General features: G+C 43.5%; 1 protein-coding gene across 8 annotated transcripts in view; it reads left to right on the forward strand.

Moving 5' to 3' along the window:
• RIPOR3 (RIPOR family member 3) overlaps positions 1-21,082 on the forward strand; it is a 69,298-nt gene that overhangs the window by 12,201 nt on the left and 36,015 nt on the right. For 7 of the 8 annotated variants that reach the window (XR_012154681.1, XM_073309426.1, XM_073309424.1 and 4 more), the window contains exons 2-4: positions 13,508-13,636; positions 18,013-18,159; positions 20,802-20,880. Coding sequence is in view for 7 of the 8 variants with exons in the window: in XM_073309426.1 (XP_073165527.1) it covers positions 13,536-13,636; positions 18,013-18,159; positions 20,802-20,880 (327 nt within the window). In the remaining variant the exon portion in view is untranslated. Of the gene's footprint in view, positions 1-13,507; positions 13,637-18,012; positions 18,160-20,439; positions 20,881-21,082 lie in introns of those variants that run through there. The other variant, XM_073309423.1, reaches the window with a different exon arrangement.

Genomic DNA, 21,082 nt, shown 5'->3' on the forward strand with positions numbered 1-21,082 from the left:
GCAGATTGTTGAAGTCAATAGAACTGTAACAGTTTGCACAAGCTGGGGATTTGCCACCTAGTCTGGAAGCACCATGCTTGTGCGGCTCTCAGTAATTCAAAATCTGGACAGAACTTTTACTGAATCTGGCATGTTCTTCCCAAACTCCTACCTCATTAGTTCATCTTAGAAGGGGTAAAACATCTGTTTCTAAGTAGAGCTGTGTGGTTACTGACTGTTTTTTTCCCCTGCAAAATCTCTAAATCTGGCCATTTAAAACCAATGGTTTATAAGAGCTGGAGTGGGCCATTTGCAAACTTCATCTCATTAAAAACCAAACCAAACCAAATGAAATCAGGGAGTAACAGCATAAGAGAATATGGGCTACAAATGGCGAAAGCTTGTGTGCCAAGATTGGATAGGAACAATGCTTTGGTGTGCTAGAAATGAAAGGGCAAAAAACACAAACACACCCTTGTATTGGCAGAGATCCTTATTGTCCCCTGTAAGGAAGGTACCATGGCTGGGAAGCCTTTGTGTGTCAGCAGAGAAAACAGGTTACACAGAACGTAATGGCAGAGATTAGTACTGCAACAGCAATGACTAGACCTCTCCACCCCTAATTCATTAGAAATCATAACTTTTCAAGCCTTGCCTGTTTGTCTTAAGAGATGTTGGGCCAAATTTGTCCCCAGCAAAATTTCCAAAAATGATTAATGATTTGTGGGACCCTTAACTTCTGGGTGCCCAACTTGACATGCCTTAAATGGACTTAACTCGCAGAGGGTGAGTTTTCAACACTTGCTGAAAATCAGCCCCCTTTAAGGTGCCTCAAGTTGGGCACCCAAAATCACTTGTGAAAATGCTGACCTCTTTTTTGTAACTCCATCATCACTCAGCACTTCACTGGATTGTGCCTTAAGGAAATCATTTAGCTTTAGCTGTCGACAAAGACAAGTTATAGAGTAACTCCATTCCCAGTGACCTGATGTTTTGTATTAATTTCCATTTCTCTGTCTGCCATGTGCTTCTGGAGACTAACCCTGTTTTATCAGACTCATTATTTTCTAGGGAGCAAGAGCGGAATGGCAGAATGTACTGTACATCCCACATCTCCCATGGCCTTACTAGCTGCCCATCACATCAAGTGTCCTGGGGTCCTTGAGGGATTAAAGCCTTGGTCATGTGGCTGTCATAATGGCTAGGATCCAGATTTTTAAAGGTACTTAGGCCTTGCTGCGTTCATCATTGCAATGCCTAAATGATTTAGGAGCCTAAATCTCAATGGCAAAAGGAAGCCAAAATCCCATTGACTATTGAGATTTAGACTCCAAAGTGCCTGCATTACTTTTGAAAATGAGATTTAGGCTTCTAAATCAGTTAGACATTACAATGTTGAGCGCAACAACTCCTAAATACCTTTAAAAATCTGGACCTGAGTCTTTAGCAAGGGAGGCTAGTTTTATAATGTCAAGACTAAATGAGAAGTATAATGGCTCCTTCTTATATTGCCAGAAGTCTGTCCTGGTAGAAATTCCCATATAGTGTGATTTGCAGAGCTGGCCTTTTGGAGATATTTAAAGGAGAGGCTGAGGGAACTGGGGCTATTTAGTCTGCAGAAGAGAAGAGTGAGGGAGGATAGCAGCCTTCAACTACCTGAAGGGGGGTTCCAAAGAGGATGGAGCTCGGCTGGTCTCAGTGGTGGCAGATGACCGAACAAGGAGCAATGGTCTCAAGTTGCAGTGGGGGAGGTCTAGGTTGGATATTAGGAAACATTTTTTCACTAGGAGGGTAGTGAAACACGGGAATGGGTTACCTAGGGAGGTGGTGGAATCTCCATTCTTAGAGGCCCGGCTTGACAAAGCCCTGGCTGGGATGATTTAGTTGGTGTTGGTCCTGCTTTGAGCAGGGGATTGGACTACATGACCTCCTGAGGTCTCTTCCAACCCTGATATTCTATGAAAGGCACCTCATGCTGCTGAACATCAAACTTCATTACTGCTTAGGCATACCTACCCACTTTGGCTGCAGTGTGCATGCACATAAATGTAGGTGCCCATGGTACATTACATCACCATGGTTTCCAGCAGGGGTTAAAAGAACCAGGAGAGTCTGAGCCCTAAAGCCCCAAGGCTTTCATAGTAGAGCTACAGGGGAAGTTTTGCTCTGAATAAGTAGCAGGCTGTTGTAGCCTCTGGGACCAGCCACTAGAGGGAGACATAATCACATGCACTTAGCCTGTTTATTACATTTGTACAGGCATGCACTTGGGTGGGCTGGGGGGAAAGGAGAAGTGTGTTACAGGAGAGATGTTTGACGGAAATACTCAGGATTTCCCAGTTGACAAAGGGAAGCTTATCTGTGGCAGTGGCTGTAGAATTTGGCGCATCAGTGTTAGGCAGACTTTCCTTATCAGAACTAGAAAGGGCTGTTTGTTGCTTGTAAATAGTTCACTTTCTCAACACCATCTGCTTATTCTCTTGGTAGGATTTTTTTAAAGTATTCATTAGAATCCATCTCACTGCAGTCTCAGATCCTGCCAAAGCAGAACAAGCTATGAGTCAGGCTAGTGTGTAGAGCCTGGTGCATTCCAGAATCCCTGGTTCAGGCTTTAAAGTTTGTCATCAAGCTTGAAATTGAAACCAGAGGCGCAAGCAGCGGGGTCTGAGCTCGTAAATCAGCCGGTAATGGATGGATTGTTCCCTGCCTTTCCCTGAGGAAGAAAGCAAAACTCCAGGGAGGGTGCCAGAGCAGCCTCACAGCGACACCTCAGTGCCACGGGTGGAGCCCTGATACAGGCAGGCATGAAGCCACCCCACATACTGTGGACTCAACATGTGGATGAATGAGCATGCCACATGAGTATGCCACACACCGGGGAGGGAACTAAACTGCACAGGGCTTGTGGTTAAATCCAAACCGATTCTTGCCATAATATTCCCAAAGCATTTTAAAAATAACAGTGGGATTTACTGCCTGCCCTGATTCTGGCGAACAGTCTGGCTGGAAGAAGTGGGAGCTTTACAGCCAGCATGTGGCCTGTAACTTCTCTTTTCTGCTTCAACCATCTAATATCCTGCCACTAGGGGGAGAGTCAAAGTGAACCTCAAAACTAACAGGTTTCAGAGTAACAGCCGTGTTAGTCTGTATTCGCAAAAAGAAAAGGAGGACTTGTGGCACCTTAGAGACTAACCAATTTATTAGAGCATGAGCTTTCGTGAGCTACAGCTCACTTCCTCAGATGCATATCGTGGAAACTGCAGCAGGCTCTACACCTCCCACTCCTGAAAAATAATTTCCAGATCATGTTCAAATAGGGGTCAAATTTTGCTGTCAGGGAATGCAGTGTACATCTGGAGTAATTCCACTGACTCTGGATTCACACCAGTGTCACAGGCAGCAGAATTTGGCTTTATGTGCTTAGACTGAAGCCAATTAGAAATGCAATGGCATTTTGAATACATTACTTGAAAAGCAGGTTACATTGTACTTGAGAGGCCGGGCCTGAGATCATGGTTGTGCTTTTTCCCTGCAGCAGCTGGTTATCTCACAGATCCATATGCAGCCCAGGGATAGCTGTCTGAGGGGGCTGGTTGTGATGCTATGCACTGGTGCAGGGCAAACACAGAGCCCTGAATTTGGCTCTTGGAAGTTGTGTAAGGCCCCATCTGCTGTGCCCTCAGAGCTGGGTTTAAACTCTTGAAGCTAGCCAATGTGGGTGGGACTCAGCTGTATGATAAACCAGTCTAATGTGTTCTTAAATATGCCTGAGGGAGTGGCATAAAGGGGAAAGTGATTTCAGATATTTGGTCTTAAAATAGATATTTAAGGGTTAAATGTATTTTATGGGTAAAATTTTCAAAACTGCCTAAGTCCCATTTGCCAAAGTGAAGTAGGCCCTTAGGGGCCCAACTCAAAGTCAATATGATTTAGGCACTTAGGAGTCTAGGTCACACTGACTTTCAATGACACTTGGGCTTCTACAGACCTAACTCACTTTTGAAAATGGGACTTAGGCTCCTATGTCTCCTAGGCACTACTGAAAATGTTACCTTATACCTAGAAGTCTATTAGGGCCTGAGTGAAACTGGCATGGGGCAGGGAGTTCCACAGCAGCATGTGTATGGGTATTGGTGTAAAAAAAATCTTCCCCTTACAGGCTGTGGATCTGTAGCAGAATTGCCCTGTAACCACTGCTCAGCCTCAGGGCATGAAGGGGTGGTTGGCTTGTGAATCTGTGTAGTCACAGAGCCACTGGATACCTTCTCTCTCCAGACAGCTTTAGCTTGGTCATGCCAAGCTGCTGCCAAGCACAGCTCTATGACAGGCTCTCCACATCCTGCACAGCAGACTGCGCCAGTCTGGCTGCCTATGTTGCATTATGCTCCTGGGGAGTGTGGGGTGGAGAAGGTGCAGAGGGGAAGAACCAGAATTTGATCCTCAACATGTTAGAGGCAAGATGCAAAACTTTGAGTGGATTGGGGTGGGATTTTCTAAAGCTCTCCGTGTTGTGCTAACTCTGCTCCCATTGGCTCCAGGGATTATATCAGTCTTTGATTAAAAACCAAAAACAATAATTAAAAATTGTACATTTTACAAGCTCTTTGTGGAAGTCTGTAAGGATGTCTTACCTCCAGCTTTCTTGGAAACCTGGGTTCATGCTTTGCTTGCCAGTCTGAGACAACAAGCTTCAGTGCCAAAATAATTATGTCTATCAATTAGATCTTTTGGACTAAAACTGAATGGCATGTGACCTTTCTGTACTTGTCCTGCACTTCCTTATATCTGTAAGTTTCCAAGGGCAAGTATACACTTGAGGAAAGGAAGTCCATTTGTATGCAGTATACATAATGCTGTGTGAAAATGTCCCTATGAGAAAGGATTAAAAAGATGACATTCCCATTCCAGGAGTTAAAATGGCCTTTCCAGCTCTAGAAAAATAACGAGAGAAAGGTTCTTTAGTTCTGACATTAACAATATTATTGCCATGACTGGGTAATAATATAAAAGGAAAGTTGAAAAGTTAAGTTTTTTAATCATAAATTTGGAATGTTTATCCAGTAAAGTATCTAGTGAAGGAGACATTGCTACTGAGGTCAGTGGTCTCTCTAAAGAATGCTTGGGAGCAGAGATTACATATAGTGTGTACTTTCCCAGTGGATTTTACACTATGTTGTATGTAAAATGGAGCCTTAATTTTTTGTTTAGTTTGCTTGCTTCAAAATAACTAACGGCTGAGTTCTGAAGCTGCATACATCAGTAGACATGGGGATTTAGGTGAGGCTACTCATGTGTCCCAGAACTGCAAGACTGGGCCCTAAATCTAAGAATGTGTATTTAGCACCTGATCTGTACTCACTGAAAGTCAATGGCAAAGCTCCCCTTCAACTCAGTGGTGCAGGATCAGGCCTGTAGTCTCTCTACAAAATGTGTTGGAGTCCATTGTTCCCAAGCTTTTCAATTAATGAGGGGGAGAAAACAATCTTTGATCATATGAATGTGATGCGAGCAAAACGAAGCATTGTTTGCAAAATGAGATGTAGGCCAGGTCTATACTAGAAACTTTTGACAGTAGAATAATATCAGACAGAGGTGTGATTTTTTTAATGGCATTTTTATACTAGTGAAAGCCTTAGTGTACATGCAATTATTTGGGGGCAAGGGGATAAGACACACACACACAAAAAGCCTTTTGCTGGTATTTTGTTCTAAAAACTGGTATAAGCTATGCCAGCAAAACCACATTTTTGCCAGAAAAGCTGCACCTCCAGTAGGTCGATTTGCCAGTATAGCTAGCTATATCGGCAAACCTTTTCTAGGTGTAGACTAAATATTACCAGAAGGTAATTCATTCTCTTTACTTAGTTTTGGTTCCATCTATAATGGAGATTGAGTTTGGTTAAAGATGGTGTAGAAACCATTCCTGCCAGCACAGTTTGTCTGGCCAGCGTGCAGCAGGCATAAGTCTGATCCATGTACTTACTGTAGGCAGATTCATGTGAAGCCCCATTGACAGCCACAAAGCTCCAAATGGGCACAGGGGTTGGCATATGTTGATCCAATTTCAGAATCAGAGACATAGTTCCTTATGTAAAGTGCTGGGCACACTTGAGGCTACTGCATAAAAGGATTAAATTGTGATAAGACAAAATACAATTACTCCCTTTGTCTTTCACAAACCTGAAGAAAGAGAGTGCCTTGTGTATCCTACCCAGTCAATGCCACTACCATTCAGCTAAAGCAAAATAATTTATCAGGAATAATAAATACTAGTAGTAATCAAAATAAAGAGAGGGAAAAGTAAGCATTAAGCAGTATATGACAAATTTAGAGTGATCTATGTAGGACCAAAAAAAAAAAAAAGAGTTTTTTGGGTACTATGTGTCTAACAAAGTTAACATCCAAAGTAAAAGACAAAGTAGACCAGTGACATAACACATCCTCTGCTCAGTCACTTGTGTCTCATATTACAACATTATGGAAGGATGGCACAGAATGTTCTCAGTCTACACTATTAGGGATCTGAGATGATGTTCATACTTAAGGCCTGATATTCATCTTGAGCACAATCTGGCCTCCATTTTTGTGGATAGTATTTTGTAGCTGTAGATCGCTGATGCCCACCTTTTGTTGCATGCAATGAACTGTGGGTGCAAATATTTATTAATTATATGAGTAGCTATCTGATATGTTGGCACAAACAGGTCAGGGGAGATCTAAGTACTAATATATGTATCCACAATTTATTGCAGGAAGCAAAACTCAAGTACAATTGTTTTCAGATATACACTAAATGGAAAAAGTGTGTTTCTTTTAATTAACAGAAATGGGATGTTTTACTATTTTATACAGGCACTAAAGCCTTCTCTAGCGATAGTATAATGAATGCAAATAAATTTCTTGGAGTCATTTAAAAAACCATAACTACTAGTTTAAAAGGACAAAACATCAGTAGAAATATTTGCAATCAGTCAATGAGTCATATTTTCCTCATAAAATTGTTGAAACTATTGTGCCCAGAAACAAGCAAGAATGTGACTAGGGTCGGAAAAGTTTAGGCATAAACACAAACAGAAACCAGGTTTTTGTTTGCGGGGGACTGAGGGTAGTTTGGCTTTAGGAATATCCTAATACTAACAGATTCTGAGTACTGCAGGCAACCTGAGCTGAGTTTTAGTACCTATTGCTGAGTATAGTGGAACCTTTGGTCCTGTAGTCTGGTTATATGAGCACGGTGCAGCACAGTGTTAAAGTGACTTTGTGGCATTGCAAGTTGTTAAAATTGGGACAAATTAGCTTATTCCCTTAAATCAAAAAATACAAAATTTATTATGAGGGAATTAGAATCTCAATCCAGCAAAATCAGACACTTAACATTTGACTGAGTTAATCTCTGACAGTTTGGGAGATTTGCTTAAGCCCCACCAAAATGTGGATACTTAGGCTTTTGTCTACACTACTGGGTTAGGTCGAATTTAGCCGTGTTAGGTCGATTTAAAAATGACTGTGTCCACACAACCAACCCCGTTCCATCAACCTAAAGGGCTCTTAAAATCAACTTCTGTACTCCTCCCCGACGAGGGGAGGAGTGCTAAAATCGACCTTGCTGGGTCAAATTTGGGGTAGTGTGGACGCAAATCAACAGTATTGGCCTCCAGGAGCTATCCCAGAGTGCTCCATTGTGACCGCTGTGGACAGCACTTTGAACTTTGATGCACGAGCCAGATACACAGGAAAAGCCCCGGGGAACTTTTGAATTTCATTTCCTGTTTGGTCAGCGTGGCGAGCTCAGCGGCACTCAGCAGCACAGGGGACCATGCAGTCCCCCCAGAATCGTAGAGCGTAGAGCATTTCTACGCTCCCCCTATCATCTCCATCCCTGAGGTTATTGCAGATTAGAAGGTGAAAAAAAAAAGCACTCATGATGACATGTTTTCCGAGCTCATGCAGTCCTCCTGCACTGATAAGGTACAGCTTAATGCATGGAGGCATTCAGTGGCAGAGGCCAGGAAAGAATTAAGTGAGCGCGAAGAGCGGAGGCAGGACACGATGCTGAGGCTAATGGAGGAGATGGTATGATGAGATAACATGATTTTGGTAATTAATTGATCTTTAAATATTCATGGTAAATAGGCCTAATGGCCTGTGATGGGATGTTAGATGGGGTGGGATCTGAGTTACCCAGGAAATAATTTTCTGTAGTATCTGGCTGGTGAATCTTGCCCATATGCTCAGGGTTTAGCTGATCACCATATTTGGGGTCAGGAAGGAATTTTCGTCCAGGGCATATTTCCTCCAGGCCCTGGAGGTTTTTCTCCTTCCTCTGTAGCATGGGGCATGGGTCACTTGCTGGAGGATTCTCTGCTCCTTGAAGTCTTTAAACCATGATTTGAGGACTTCAATAGCTCAGACATAGGTGAGAGGTTTTTCGCAGGAGTGGGTGGGTGAGATTCTGTGGCCTGCATTCTGCAGGAGGTCGGACTAGATTATCATAATGGTCCCTTCTGACCTTAGAATCTATGAATCTATGATGAAGCATCTGTTGGGGGAGCAAACGGACATGATGAAACATCTGTTGGAGCTGCAGGAAAGCCAACAAGAGCACAGACCCCCGCTGCATCCACTGTATAACCACCTACCCTCCTCCGCACATTCCATAGCCTCCTCACCCAGATGCCCAAGAACGCGGAGGGGGAGGCTCCGGGCACCCAGCCACTCCACTCCAGAGGATGGCCCAAGCAACAGAAGGCTGTCATTCAAACAGTTTGATTTTTAGTGTGGCTACAATAAGCAATGTGGCCTTCTCCTTCCCTCTTCCCCCACCCCACCTGGGCTACCTTGTCTGTTATCTCATTTTTTTTTAATTAATAAAGAAAGAATGCATGATTTCAAAACAATAGCTACTTTATTTCGAAGGGGGGAGGGTGTTTGGTTTACAGGGAATTAAAATCAACAAAGGGGGTGGGTTTGCATCAAGGAGAAACACATACAACTATCACACCGAAGCCTGGCCAGTCATGAAACTGGTTTTCAAAGCCCCTTTGATGTGCAGCACGCCTTGCTGTGCTCTTCTAATTGCCCTGGGGTCTGGCTGCTCAAAATCGGACGCCAAGCGATTTTCCTCAACCTCCCACCCCACCATAAACATCTCCCCCTCACTCTCACAGATATTATGGAGCACACAGCAAGCAGCAATAACAATGGGAATGTTGGTTGCGCTGAGGTCTGACCTAGTCAGCAAACAACACTAGCGAGATTTTAAACATCCAAAAGCACGTTCTACCACCATTCTGCACTTGCTCAGCCTATAGCTGAACTGTTCCTTACTACTGTCCAGGCTTCATGAGCCATGGGAGCCAGGGGTAGGCTGGGGTAGGTGCAACCGCGTGGTGCTGCCAGCTGGGAAAGCAGCCCAAGGCAGAAGCCTCCAGCTCGCATGATATTCCAGGCAGGACTGAATCTCCATGAGATGAAACTTAAAGAAGAGAATGACCTGGAGTCTCTGGCTCCCATTTGGTGCTCTAAGAGGAGAATAGCCATGCCTGTCCAGGCACCCCGATAGACCTCACTGAGGTCTGCCAGGAGCACCCAGGAGACGTATGTTGGCTATCAGTCCGACTGCACCATCTACTGTGAAGGCAAGGAGCTGCTGCTGTGTAGCAATGCAGTACCGCATCTGCCAGCAGCACCCAGGAGACGTACGATGACAGTGAGCTGAGCAGGCTCCATGTTTGTCGTGGTATGGCGTCTGCACGGGTAACCCAGGAAAAAAGGCATGAAACAATTGTCTGCCATTGCTTTCAGGGAGGGAGGTGGGGCCTGACGACATGTACCCAAAACCACCCCTGGCAATGTTTTTGCCCCATCAGGCATTGGGAGCTTAACCCAGAATTCCAATGGGCAGCAGAGACTGCGGGAACTGTGGGATAGCTACCCACAGTGCACTGCTCTGTAAGTTGATGCTAGCCACGGTAGTGAGGACGCACTCCGCCGACTTAATGCGCTTAGTGTGGACATATGCAATCGACTGTATAAAATCGGTTTCTAAAAATGGACTTCTATAAAATTGACCTAATTTCGTAGTGCAGACATACCCTTAGACTCTCAGTCCCTGTCCTTTTTCCTCTCAGCCCAATCCTTCTAGTGGCCTTAGATGTATTCCCCTAACTATTCCATCACCCAGCAGCAGGCTCCTTACATTTGGTCTGATGTCTGGTATTTTACATGTGCTGGGCCCCAGTCAGCTGCTGTCATCACATCTTATGCTTTCTGGGACTTCTGTGATTGGAGAAGTACCTCTGAGTCTGACCCCAAGGGTTAACTCCCAAAATTTTGAGATTTGAAGACATTGATCCATCCAGTAGAGATTACCAGGTTAGTAAACTTCTGAGATTGATTTTCAGCTAAGTTTTGCTGGAAGTCCTTGTCTGAGCTACTCCTAACTTAAGGGAAGAACTGGTTTGAGATGTGGCCAGGTGCTTTTTTCCAGGAGCAGTTGTAATGCAGTTCAGCACTTTATATAGACACACTGGCTTGCAAAACTCTGTGAGCCTCTTCTAGAGAACTGTGTTTATAAATCTTCCCTGCTAAAAAAAGATGCTACCATGATATCCTACTTAAGGCCTTGTAGTCAGAAGTGTGAACTGAGCTATGAGGTCTCTGGGTCACCACCAAAAATATGTAAACATTTTTTGTACCATGAGATGATTTGACTTTATCACAGTTATTTCAAAGTAAAAAAATACCCCCCCATGATGTTTTCTCTGAGGTTATTTCAGTTCCCCTTCATTCTGATGAGAAAAGCTTCTGTTTTTGCAAGTCCTGCCAGTGATTTTCTTTGAAATATAACTCTAAATGTTGTAACTAAAGGGACATACTCAATCCAGCTGAGAATTGAGCCCACGTGAGTTTAAATAAGCCTGACAGTGTTTCTTTAAGTTCAGGGCTGAGCATGACAGTCACAAGGCCTGGTTCTCCTCTCATTTATATCCACTTTGCACCAGTGTAACTCCTTGGAGTTCAATAGTGTCACCTGATTTACACCAGTATAAATGAGAAGAGAATCAGGCCCAAGGTTTTTTGAAGTATAGTTTAGTTACAGCATCAAGTGTGATTTTGTGATCTGTAAGTTTCACACTTCTTAGCCCTTCAAATTTAGGGCTCAGACCTGCAAGTCCTTTCTGCACGGGGCCTCTCACAACCTTCCAACCCCCACAAGTCTCCCTCCTTTTGTCTGTGGTTTATTACCCCCTCCCTCAAAGCCTGCGAATCTCCCTTTAAGAGCTCTTTAATGTCCATTACCAAACCGGCTTGAGAAGTAAATAAAATAAGGCAAGGTTCTCCTCCATACTTCTCCACCCCACTGTCAGACTCCCAATCCCAGGGAGTGGAAGACTGGACCCAGGACTCCAGTCCAGCTTTCATGGGGTATGCAGGCAGTAATCACAAGGCCATTCCTTTTGTTTCTTCCCTAATGACTTGTTAGGCAATGACATTTTTCAGTAAGTTGCATGTTTATTTCAGCCCGATGATCACCATAATTGTTGATTGTTCACAGAGTTATGAGCTTCTGAAAACTGTAGGCAAGAATGAAAGCTGTCATGCAACCTTAAACACAGTGATGGCCACCAGACACCCACTCACAGCCAAAAAAAACAAAACCCCCATGGTGTCTGGTTAAAATGTGAGTGGGGCACACCTAAAGCGGCCATGTGGGAGGGTTTCCATTGACTTCACTAGGAATTGAATGAGACCCTTTGAGATATTGTGGAGCTCAATGTACTAAGAGAAAAGATACTTAGTGCCCAGACCCTTTTGCCTTGAATGACTCTTGCAAAGCAGGCTATTTGGCCCCGCTGCTTGACTGTTAGATCTTGTTCTAACACCTTTCATCTGCTTTCCATTGGCTTACTCATGAACTCCCCAAAGCCTGGACAAGCCAGTGAAACATGCAGGGACCTAGAAGTCTTAGGACTCAAGTAGTACAGGCAACAATTAGCTGAAAAGCTGCAGGTAAAATGTTCACTTCTCATGCAGGTTCAAATGATCAGATGGAAAAATATATATGGGCATGGTTATGTGAACTATTTATATAGTTACTATTGCTGCAGATAATATTTAGAGGCCTAATATTAGGAAGGCCCTTAGCTTAGCCTAGAATTCAGGAGACACATTCAAAATCTCTCATCCCTCCTACGTAAAGCACTTGCACTTTCCAGGAGGATCAGTATCCTCCTACTCATCCATTGGGAAACTGAGGTTAGGTACCATGCCTGCATTTGCACAGCAAACCACTTGGTAGAGTCAAGAATAGAACCCTGCTCTCTGGACTCCAAGACTGCTGTCCTATTAAGTGAAGCCATGCTACTAAGGTGGGAGCCACAGCAGAGACACACTAAGCTTGCGGGATCTTGGCTCTGGAACTCATTTCACAGTGCAAGGCACATACCTCTTCCCCCATGGAGTAATTTGGTCACAAGTCCATGAGGGCATCCTTGTGGCGTTCTCCTCTTCCGCGGATATTTCTGCAGAAGGGAATGCTCTGGCTCTCACATTTTACTCAAGCAAAAATTCCCCACTGACCTCAGTGGGAGTTTTGCCTGAGTAAGGAGAGAGTAAGAATGGAGAGAAGATGTCAAGGTTTGGCCCTCTGCATGGCCCCATTAAAAAAAAGAAAGCAAAGCTGCTAGCTATGGTGTTTACATTACACCAGCCTGAGGGGGGGGCGGGAGGGGAATTCTTCTGTATATTAACTGCCTAGGATGATTTTCTACAGCTGTTTTGTGGATGTGTCTGTTACTTGTATTACAGTATGAATTCTATACATATACAGTGGAGAACATAATTCTCCAGGAAACAAAAGAGTATGACTGATGGGAAACAGAAGTGAGGGATCCCAGGGAAATTAAACTCGCCAGAAAGGGAGAACAAGCCTGAGTTTTACTGATGTAAAAAGTTCTGCCATGGGCTCAAGCACCACAAACAAGGGCTCCGATCCTGCCATTAGCTCTACGCTAGGGTGTGTACGCACACACTTCAGCCATGTGGCGCCCCATTGGCTTCCATGGGGCTCTGTATGGAAGCAGGGCTCTGTTTTCATGTCCCTGCTTGCAGGACTGGGGCCCGAGTACTGTTCTGGTATCCCAGACTGACTTGGGAGTACATGGGTTGCATCAACCTCCTTCTTCGACAGTAGGGCTGTTGCAAATTGTAGGAAGTAGTGGATGAGGTACTGGAAGCCCTCCAGCCCCACTGGCTTCTGCAGCAGTTGGCTTCTGATAGGATGAGGTCTAGAGTTTGCTACACCAATCAGCCAATACCTGAGGGTGTGTGTGTGTTTCAGATGACTCCGTTGTTTATTAATTATATTGTGTGAGAGAGAAAAATGTGTTCAGCAGACAGATCTTTTCTTCTAGCCACTCCAGTGCTTGCTGTATTGCTCAGTGGTTTCTCCTCTCTGCAGTGCAGCACTGGTTTAATCTGAACTGCCAAGCAGGTTTTGACTCATCTATTGTTCTGTTTATTTCAGGAGGGGACAGACTTCCTGAGCAGTTATCATGTCAGTGAAATTGACATTTGTCTCTCCCAGCGATGGGAGTGGAATCAGCAGGAGCTGCTCCTTTGCTGGATTCAGCACAGTGCAAAGCAGAAAACTAGCGTAAGTAGAATAAAAAGTGAAAACAAATACATGCACCCTGAGCAGTCAGATATTAGACACAGGTCAACACTTGCCAACCTAAATCCTCCCTGCATAAGGTGTGCCTTACATTTTTTGTCCTAAATGGACTTGTACTGTTGTTGTGCACTGTTAAACAGCTACTTCATCATGCTCTAGAGATGGCTGCACTTCACCGGCGGATGAAGCAACCTCTTCTTAGTTTGCATATCAATTTTAGTCTGCAAACTGCTTTGGGATGGAAGGTGCGTGTAAATTACTATTTATCGTTATCATGTCACCCAACGTTTCTGCAGAGTCAAAAGCAGATCAGACTGTATGGATCATTCTTCCACCTGGCAGGAAGAGCACAGCTGAGTTCCCCTAAAATGGGTCTGGCGTGTTAAGGGCAAAATTGTACTTACAAAGCAATACCTGCAAAATCTATTTGCAAACTTGCCACTAGATACTGATTTAAAGGACATGGATGGGAATTCAAAGGGAGCTGCTCACATCTCACACAAAAAGCAGGGTTGTGACAGATCCATGTTTGGTTGGGATCCCAAAGAGAACACCGAGTGCTGCAAGCATTGGTGTTAGAGGGAAGAACCCCCCTACTGAAGCTCTGAGTCTGTACCGAAGCAACAATTCTCTCCCAGCAGCGTAGTAGTGACTAACATGCTTGTGCCAATGCTATCTATGAGAAGAGACGTAAAACTTCCTGACTCCTTATAGTCATTAAAAATCTCATGGCACTTTTCAGTAGAACAAGGGTGTTAGCTCTAGATCCTGGTTAAAATCTCACTGAGGTAATTACATTCATCATACCCAAATTCCTCCTGGAGTTATTTATATTAAATGGCATCTAGAGGCCCCAGATGAGATTGGGATGCCATTATAATAGGGACAGAGAAGGTCTCTTGCAGCTGAAATAGACAAGACAGACAAAGGGTGTGCAGAGGCACAGAAAAGATTAAAGAAAAGGAGTACTTGTGGCACCTTAGAACTAACAAATGTATCTGAGCATAAGCTTTGGTGAGCTACAGCTCACTTCATCCATCCAATGAAGTGAGCTGTAGCTCACGAAAGCTTATGCTCAAATAAATTTGTTAGTCTCTAAGGTGCCACAAGTACTCCTTTTCTTTTTGCGAATACAGACTAACATGGCTGCTACTCAGAAAAGCTTACGGGAACTGCCCAATGTCACACAGCAATTCAGTGGCACAACTGGGACTAGAACCCAGTTCTCTCAGTCTCAGGACCGTATCATCAGTGTGGTCCAGTAATCTTACTGATTGTTCTAAATTATTGTGTAACATTGCTAGGTAGTGTTAAATAGCTGCCACTTCCACCCAAGAGTGGCTCATGTTCCCGTGCTGAATTAAGTGATTCCTATATAATCTGTGAAATGTTTTTAGGATAATAATGCTATATAAATGGAAGATTGTCATCAGCTCTGGCTGTCAACATATCCCAGAAAAATACCAAAAGGGAACTGATTTGAATCATATAGAAGGGCTGAAAAATATGTCACTAAAAGTATTCCATTTCTTAAAGCAATCCTTGAGAGTAATCGCTTGTATCTCAGTAAAGCACCTGGCACTTCTTATACAATACTTTGTATTTTCAAAGCACTGAACAAACTAATTAACCTTGTCACCAAACACAGCATTTATAAAATTAGGAGTTGAAATGAGAACCTGACACAGGTTGGTAATCTAATCTGGAAGTCTTTGCACATGACTTCATAAAATTTATTATGGAACATGCATAATAACAGTCCTAGCACAAGTCAGATGTCTAAAGTCACACTGATAACTAAACTGTCGAGAAAAACACAGACAGTAAATTACATAAACGGATTTGAGCTTGACATACATAGTGGGAGTTCTTACAAGGAAGGAGTCTAGCAGGAAAAGAGTTGAACAGCTGTTTCTATAACCAAATCACCTCCAGCAGGCTAAGAAAGCTCCAAATAAGCAAGTTTAGATTTCCCCTAAGATTACTCTGTTACTTTCGGCTATAAAGCATTTCTAAACAATCAGCCTTTATGCATTTTTTTCCTATTTGCAAAATCCCATTGCCTCTTAACTCTTTCAATAGAGGGAAGTTTTGCTCAGGAATGAGGATTCAGACATTTAAGAAAGTATTTTGAGATGATGCTAAGTGTTAAGAGCAAGACATTGTGAAACACCAGAGGACTTTCCCCAGCAAAGTGAACATATTTGCTCATTGCCTTTCCCTTCATAATCTCTCACTAGCACTTTAGGATGACACAGTAGGAGATCACAGGGAGACTCCCTTCTGAGCACACACTGACCATACATTGCATTTCTATACCAGCTTCCATCTAAAGCTCTCAAAATGCTTTAGGCACGTTAATTAACTTAGCTTCCCAACACTCTGTAAGGGAGATAAATATTGTTATTCCCATTTGTAAAATGGGGAAAATTAAGACACAGAAAGCCCAGCTCCTTGAAAATATTTAGGCACCTAACTGAAGGACCTACCCAAGGATCATAGAGCAAGCCTGTGATACAGATAGAGCCAATCCCCAGGCCATCCTTCCTCACTCCTTGAGTTTCATGCACATTCTTTATGGTAGCCCATGAATTATACAATGGGCCACCTCTAGAATCCAGATTTTTGTCATTTCCCCAGGTGCGTCCAATCCAGGATTTACTCAGCACTCTAAAGCTGAGGGAGCCTCAACTCAACCCAATGACACAATATGAATAAATGTCAGGAGTGGGGAATTTCCCTAGAGTAACTTTCTCAAATAAAGGCTTGGTTTAAAGGAGGAAGTTAAAGCAAATAGAAGGGGGAATTAATTAAACCAGCTACAAATAATCAGGGTTTATGAGCCTATAAAGAGAGAGGTAAACCAGCCAGGAATCTATCAACAGGAGATAAGTGTTAGCAGTGGTTTCAAAGCCTATCCTGGGCTCTGCTTACCCATCACAGGTATATGACTAAAGACTACAGATGCTATTGTTCTTCATATTTGCACAGCAGGCCTATTATGTAATGACTTTTTACAGAATTTCTGAGCTAAGTGGGATTTGATTTTGATTTGCTTTAAAAAGATAGCCAGTTTGGGTTAGGAACCCCTTCCCTCCTCTCCCCCCTCCCCCCCCCCCTTTTTTTTTAAATCGTTTTATAATCTGGGCCTGGTAGACTGCTGGCATGTTTCAGATTCAAAATATAAATGAGTGACTATTTAAACAGATGTTGAGAGCAGCCAAGCAGCAGCTATTTCTGAAGTCCTTTTATAACATATCTTTGCTAGACTGCCTAATAGCCCAGAACTGATCTGGTCTGTTAACATACTTTTAATCATGTATATGATCCCTAAGTGTTTAATCCAGGGGTTCTCAAACAGGGGGTTGGGACCCCTCAGGGGGCCACTATGTTATTACATGGGGGGGGGTCATAAGCTGTCAGCCTCCACCCTAAACCCTGCTTTGCATCCAGCATTTATAATGGTGTTAAATATATAAAAAGGTGTTTTTAATTTATAAGGGGGGGGTCGCACCTAGAGGCTTGCTATGTGAAAGGGGTCACCAGTACAAAAGTTTGAGAACCACTGAATCAGTGGTTTAGTGGATACCTTTTAGTTGATGAGAGTGGACCATTTGTCAGGGGATTAGTGAAATTTGGAGAACAGCAGTGCCTGAGATCTAATCCTGACTGTGATCCTACTTCTTTACTGACCTTGAGTAACCCACAAACACCCTGCCTTAGTTTCTCTGGATAATAACAATTGGGTCCCAGTTCTACAAACCTACCTTGTTTGAGTAAAACATTGTTAAATGTTAAATGTTAATTGTTAAATGTTAAACATAACAGGGCTACTTGTATGAATGTGTTTACAGGATCAGGGCATAAGCTATTTTGTGAGCAGACCACAAGGATTAATTACTCAGTGTTTGAATGGCAGTCTGTGAATCAGTAGTATATAATAATGATCCCTTTCTGGTTCCCCAAAATAATGGGACATTGTGTGTTTAATATAAATTAACAACAGAAGAGACACACTTGACTCCTAGTGGTCACCCTTGAAGCCAGGAAATTCAAAGTTAACACTCATAACCTAATCTTCTCTATCTTCCTTTGGCCTCTCATCCCAGTGAGCTGTAGCCATTTCTTGGCTTTGATGTGTTAAAGACAAACACTGAATGGCTCTCTATTATGGCTCTAATACAGGTCCTGATCCTGCTTTCCCTTACTCACTTAAGTAGTCCCACTGTTTTCAGTGAGACTGCTCCTTTGAGTAAAAGCTTGCAGGAACAGCTCTGTAACTAGCATTGTAGTAGCTATATGTGTGAGACTTTCTTTCAGCTCTGAGGTGCTGATTTTTTTTTTCCCCTTCCCTACAGAAAGTCTCTCAGCAGGAATTCAGTGAGGTCTAAAATGTCTGTGAAATCCTCCAAAATGCATCCGTCCCTGCAGAGAGGGGCTGTTATCTGGGATCCAAAACCACAGCAGGTGAAGAAAATTTTTGAAGCTTTGAAGAAAGGACTTAAGTAAGGACTTTTCAAGTATTAATTTGTTGGAATTTGCTTTCTTTAGTGTCTCTGTTACTGCAAAAACTTTGTTCCTTATACTCTAGCTTAATGGCCCAATACAGTAACCTTTCTAATCAATGGCAAAGCTCCTATTGTCTTAATTAGATACAGAACTGGGCCCTTAGTAAATACACTACCTAGTGGCAAACAAATTTATTTGGGACCAAATCCTCCCTCAGGCCAAGGATTTTATCCTGCTTCTATTAATGGTAATAGTTAAACTCCATGATATCCATAGGTCTAGCATGGAGCTCTAGGAACTTCATTAGGTACCTGGCCATTGCTGAATAGACAAAGAGTAAATGAAATCATCATAACCTTCGTGTGGCTTTATAATTCCTCTCAGTGCTTCTAATCTGTGGGAACCATGCTGGCACGCAGCTCCTTCAAATATAACATTGACATCTCCAGGATTTTATTACCATGGGATTTTAAGCTAAGAACATCATGAAAAAAAGTACTGAAATTATTTGTCCTAAACGTAAACACCTCAACTTCTTAATTATGTCTCACATAGTTAAAACACACTTGGTTTCCCTCGAGGACTGCAATGTCTTAGTCTTTAAAAGTTTACGCCAGTGACTAGTTAATGGAATTAATTTAACAATAAAAATTCTAAACCTAGAAAAAAGAATAGATTTGACTCTCTGATATTTTATTAGGGCTTGGGGAGACTAAACTGTCAGATGGATTAGAGTTATTGTCCCAATTCTGTGAGGAACATCGCACAGTCAGACTCCTGCAACCTCCTTGCAGAACTGAGTAACTAATTAAAGCTGCCTGCAGAAAACAGCTGCATCCAATAATTTAAAGGCCAAATTTTAAGCAGATTCAAACTAAATCCATTTGTTCTTGCTGGAATGTTTTTTGTTTTAAGGTAGTAACAGCAACTAGCTCTTAAGTCTAATGACCCTTATGGGTGCCTCCCCACCAACTGAGCATCTTAAAATGCTGCTAAAACCTAAAATGACTTTACAAAACAAAAACCCAACTCTGACTACCACTGCATTGAGCTGTTATCAGCAAGTGTGGAGAGAGGAAAATTGAATGCTGGAGTCACTTTTTGTGTATTAACAGGAATGTGTTCATAATAGTTAGAAAATAAATGACTCTTTTGGTGTATTTTTGGAAAAGTGCAGGCTGCTTAACATAAACACATCAAGCTGCTCAGGTTCTGTGTCTTGTAAAGCAGCATTTTTCAGAAGGTGATTGTCTACAGCTCTTTAAATACAAAAGAGGAAAATAGACTTACTCAGGTCTGTTCTGAATTAAAACAAAGTTGGAAGAGGTTCAGCTCAGGAGGAGTTTTGTCTTCTGGGAGCTGCCATGGGGCTCACTGAAGCCGATAACTGCTGAGTTCTCAACACTTTACAGGGTAAGGCCCCTGCTTTTTAATGGGGAAGGGGAAAGCAACGGTAGTATCGGGAAGGAGCCGATGGCTGCTCTAGGGGACAGCAAAGGTGGCATTCAGTCCCCAGCTGCTCAGATAAACAAAGGGCATGTTTAAGAGGTGCTGACTGAGTACTGATTGCTCCCATTGACTTTGGCTGGAGCTGAAGATGCTCAGCACCTCTGAAAATCGGGCCCAGAGAGCTGAAGTGTTCAGTGTCACGACCCTTTGGCCTTGTGAGCTACAGCTGGCTAATGAGCTGCTCAGTTCTCAGTCAGCTCTGCAGCTCCTCCCTCCTCAAATGGCAGCTACTGCTCCAGCCACAAGGGTACAAAGAGCACAGAGCTGCAGAACACCATCTTCCCTACCCCAGTGCTTCTCTGGGAAGCTGAGCAGGAGGCCAGTAGCATGGCCCAAAGCCACCTTCCCCCTCTAAGGGGAGACAGAGGCTGGGAGACGTCTCCCTCTCCCACTTCTTGCTTCCCCACTGTGGGTGGCCAAGCAAAGGGGAGGTAGTGAGACATGGGAGCAGGCCCAGACATGAGGGCTCCTCTGAAGGGATTGTGGCTTGTGCAGGTAAAGGGTTGTCCTGAGGGGAAGAAAGTTGATGCAGGGAGGGTCCTGCTGGGAGAGCAGGGGCACACAGACATACAGTGTGGGCATAAGGAGACGTACTATTTTGTTTCCTACGTACAGCACTTTTCAGCATTAGGAGTCTCCTGGGTCCCGTTCCTCCTTTAAATGCCTCAGAGCAGCCTGTCCCAAGATGGCGGCTGTTGCAGTGAGCTGCATGCTGTGCCTGCTCACTTGCACTTTTGGTGTTTCTCGTTTTACTTAATCTAAAACAGGTCTCTCGGAACGAGGCTCTGGCTGTGTTCTCGGTGTGAGGGAAACAGAACAGGAAGTTCTTGCAGCTTGGAGGGCACGTGAGGAAATACCTGGGGATGAGAGGTAGCAAGGAAGAGGGCAACAGCTCCTAACCCACGTGAAGCCCATCTTGTTTTCCAGCTGCCATGGCTCCCCTTCCTATTTCCAATTGTTCCTTCAGCTGCACAAGCTCAGCCCTTCCCAACCTCTGGCTACTTTTGACGTGGGGGCTCAGAGAATCTCTCTCTTCCCTCCCTCCTCCTGGCCCTCTTAAACTTCTCCCAGGGAGTATCCTACTGCAGATGCTAGAAGAAAATATCACTTTTGGGTTTTTCCTCTCCAGTGAATACCTGCAAGTGCATCAGGCTGAGTTGGATTATCTGTCTGCTCGACACAAAGATACAAAAAGGAACTCCAGACTGGTAAGATGCTTCTCTGTTTTAATCGCTTAGATGGTTTAAAGAGAGCAGAGTTTTAAAAACAACCACTGTCTCTTGCCTTTGGGACTCAAAGGGGTTTCCATTTGTTAATGCTGAAAGTGAGAGGCTAGTATTATACCTATTTGCTAAATTCACCAAGTAAGTCAAGGCTAGATGTGGGGAAAGAATACAGGAGTCTTAATTC

This window comes from Lepidochelys kempii, chromosome 13 (assembly GCF_965140265.1).
Source record: "Lepidochelys kempii isolate rLepKem1 chromosome 13, rLepKem1.hap2, whole genome shotgun sequence".
NCBI lineage: Eukaryota > Metazoa > Chordata > Testudines > Cheloniidae > Lepidochelys > Lepidochelys kempii.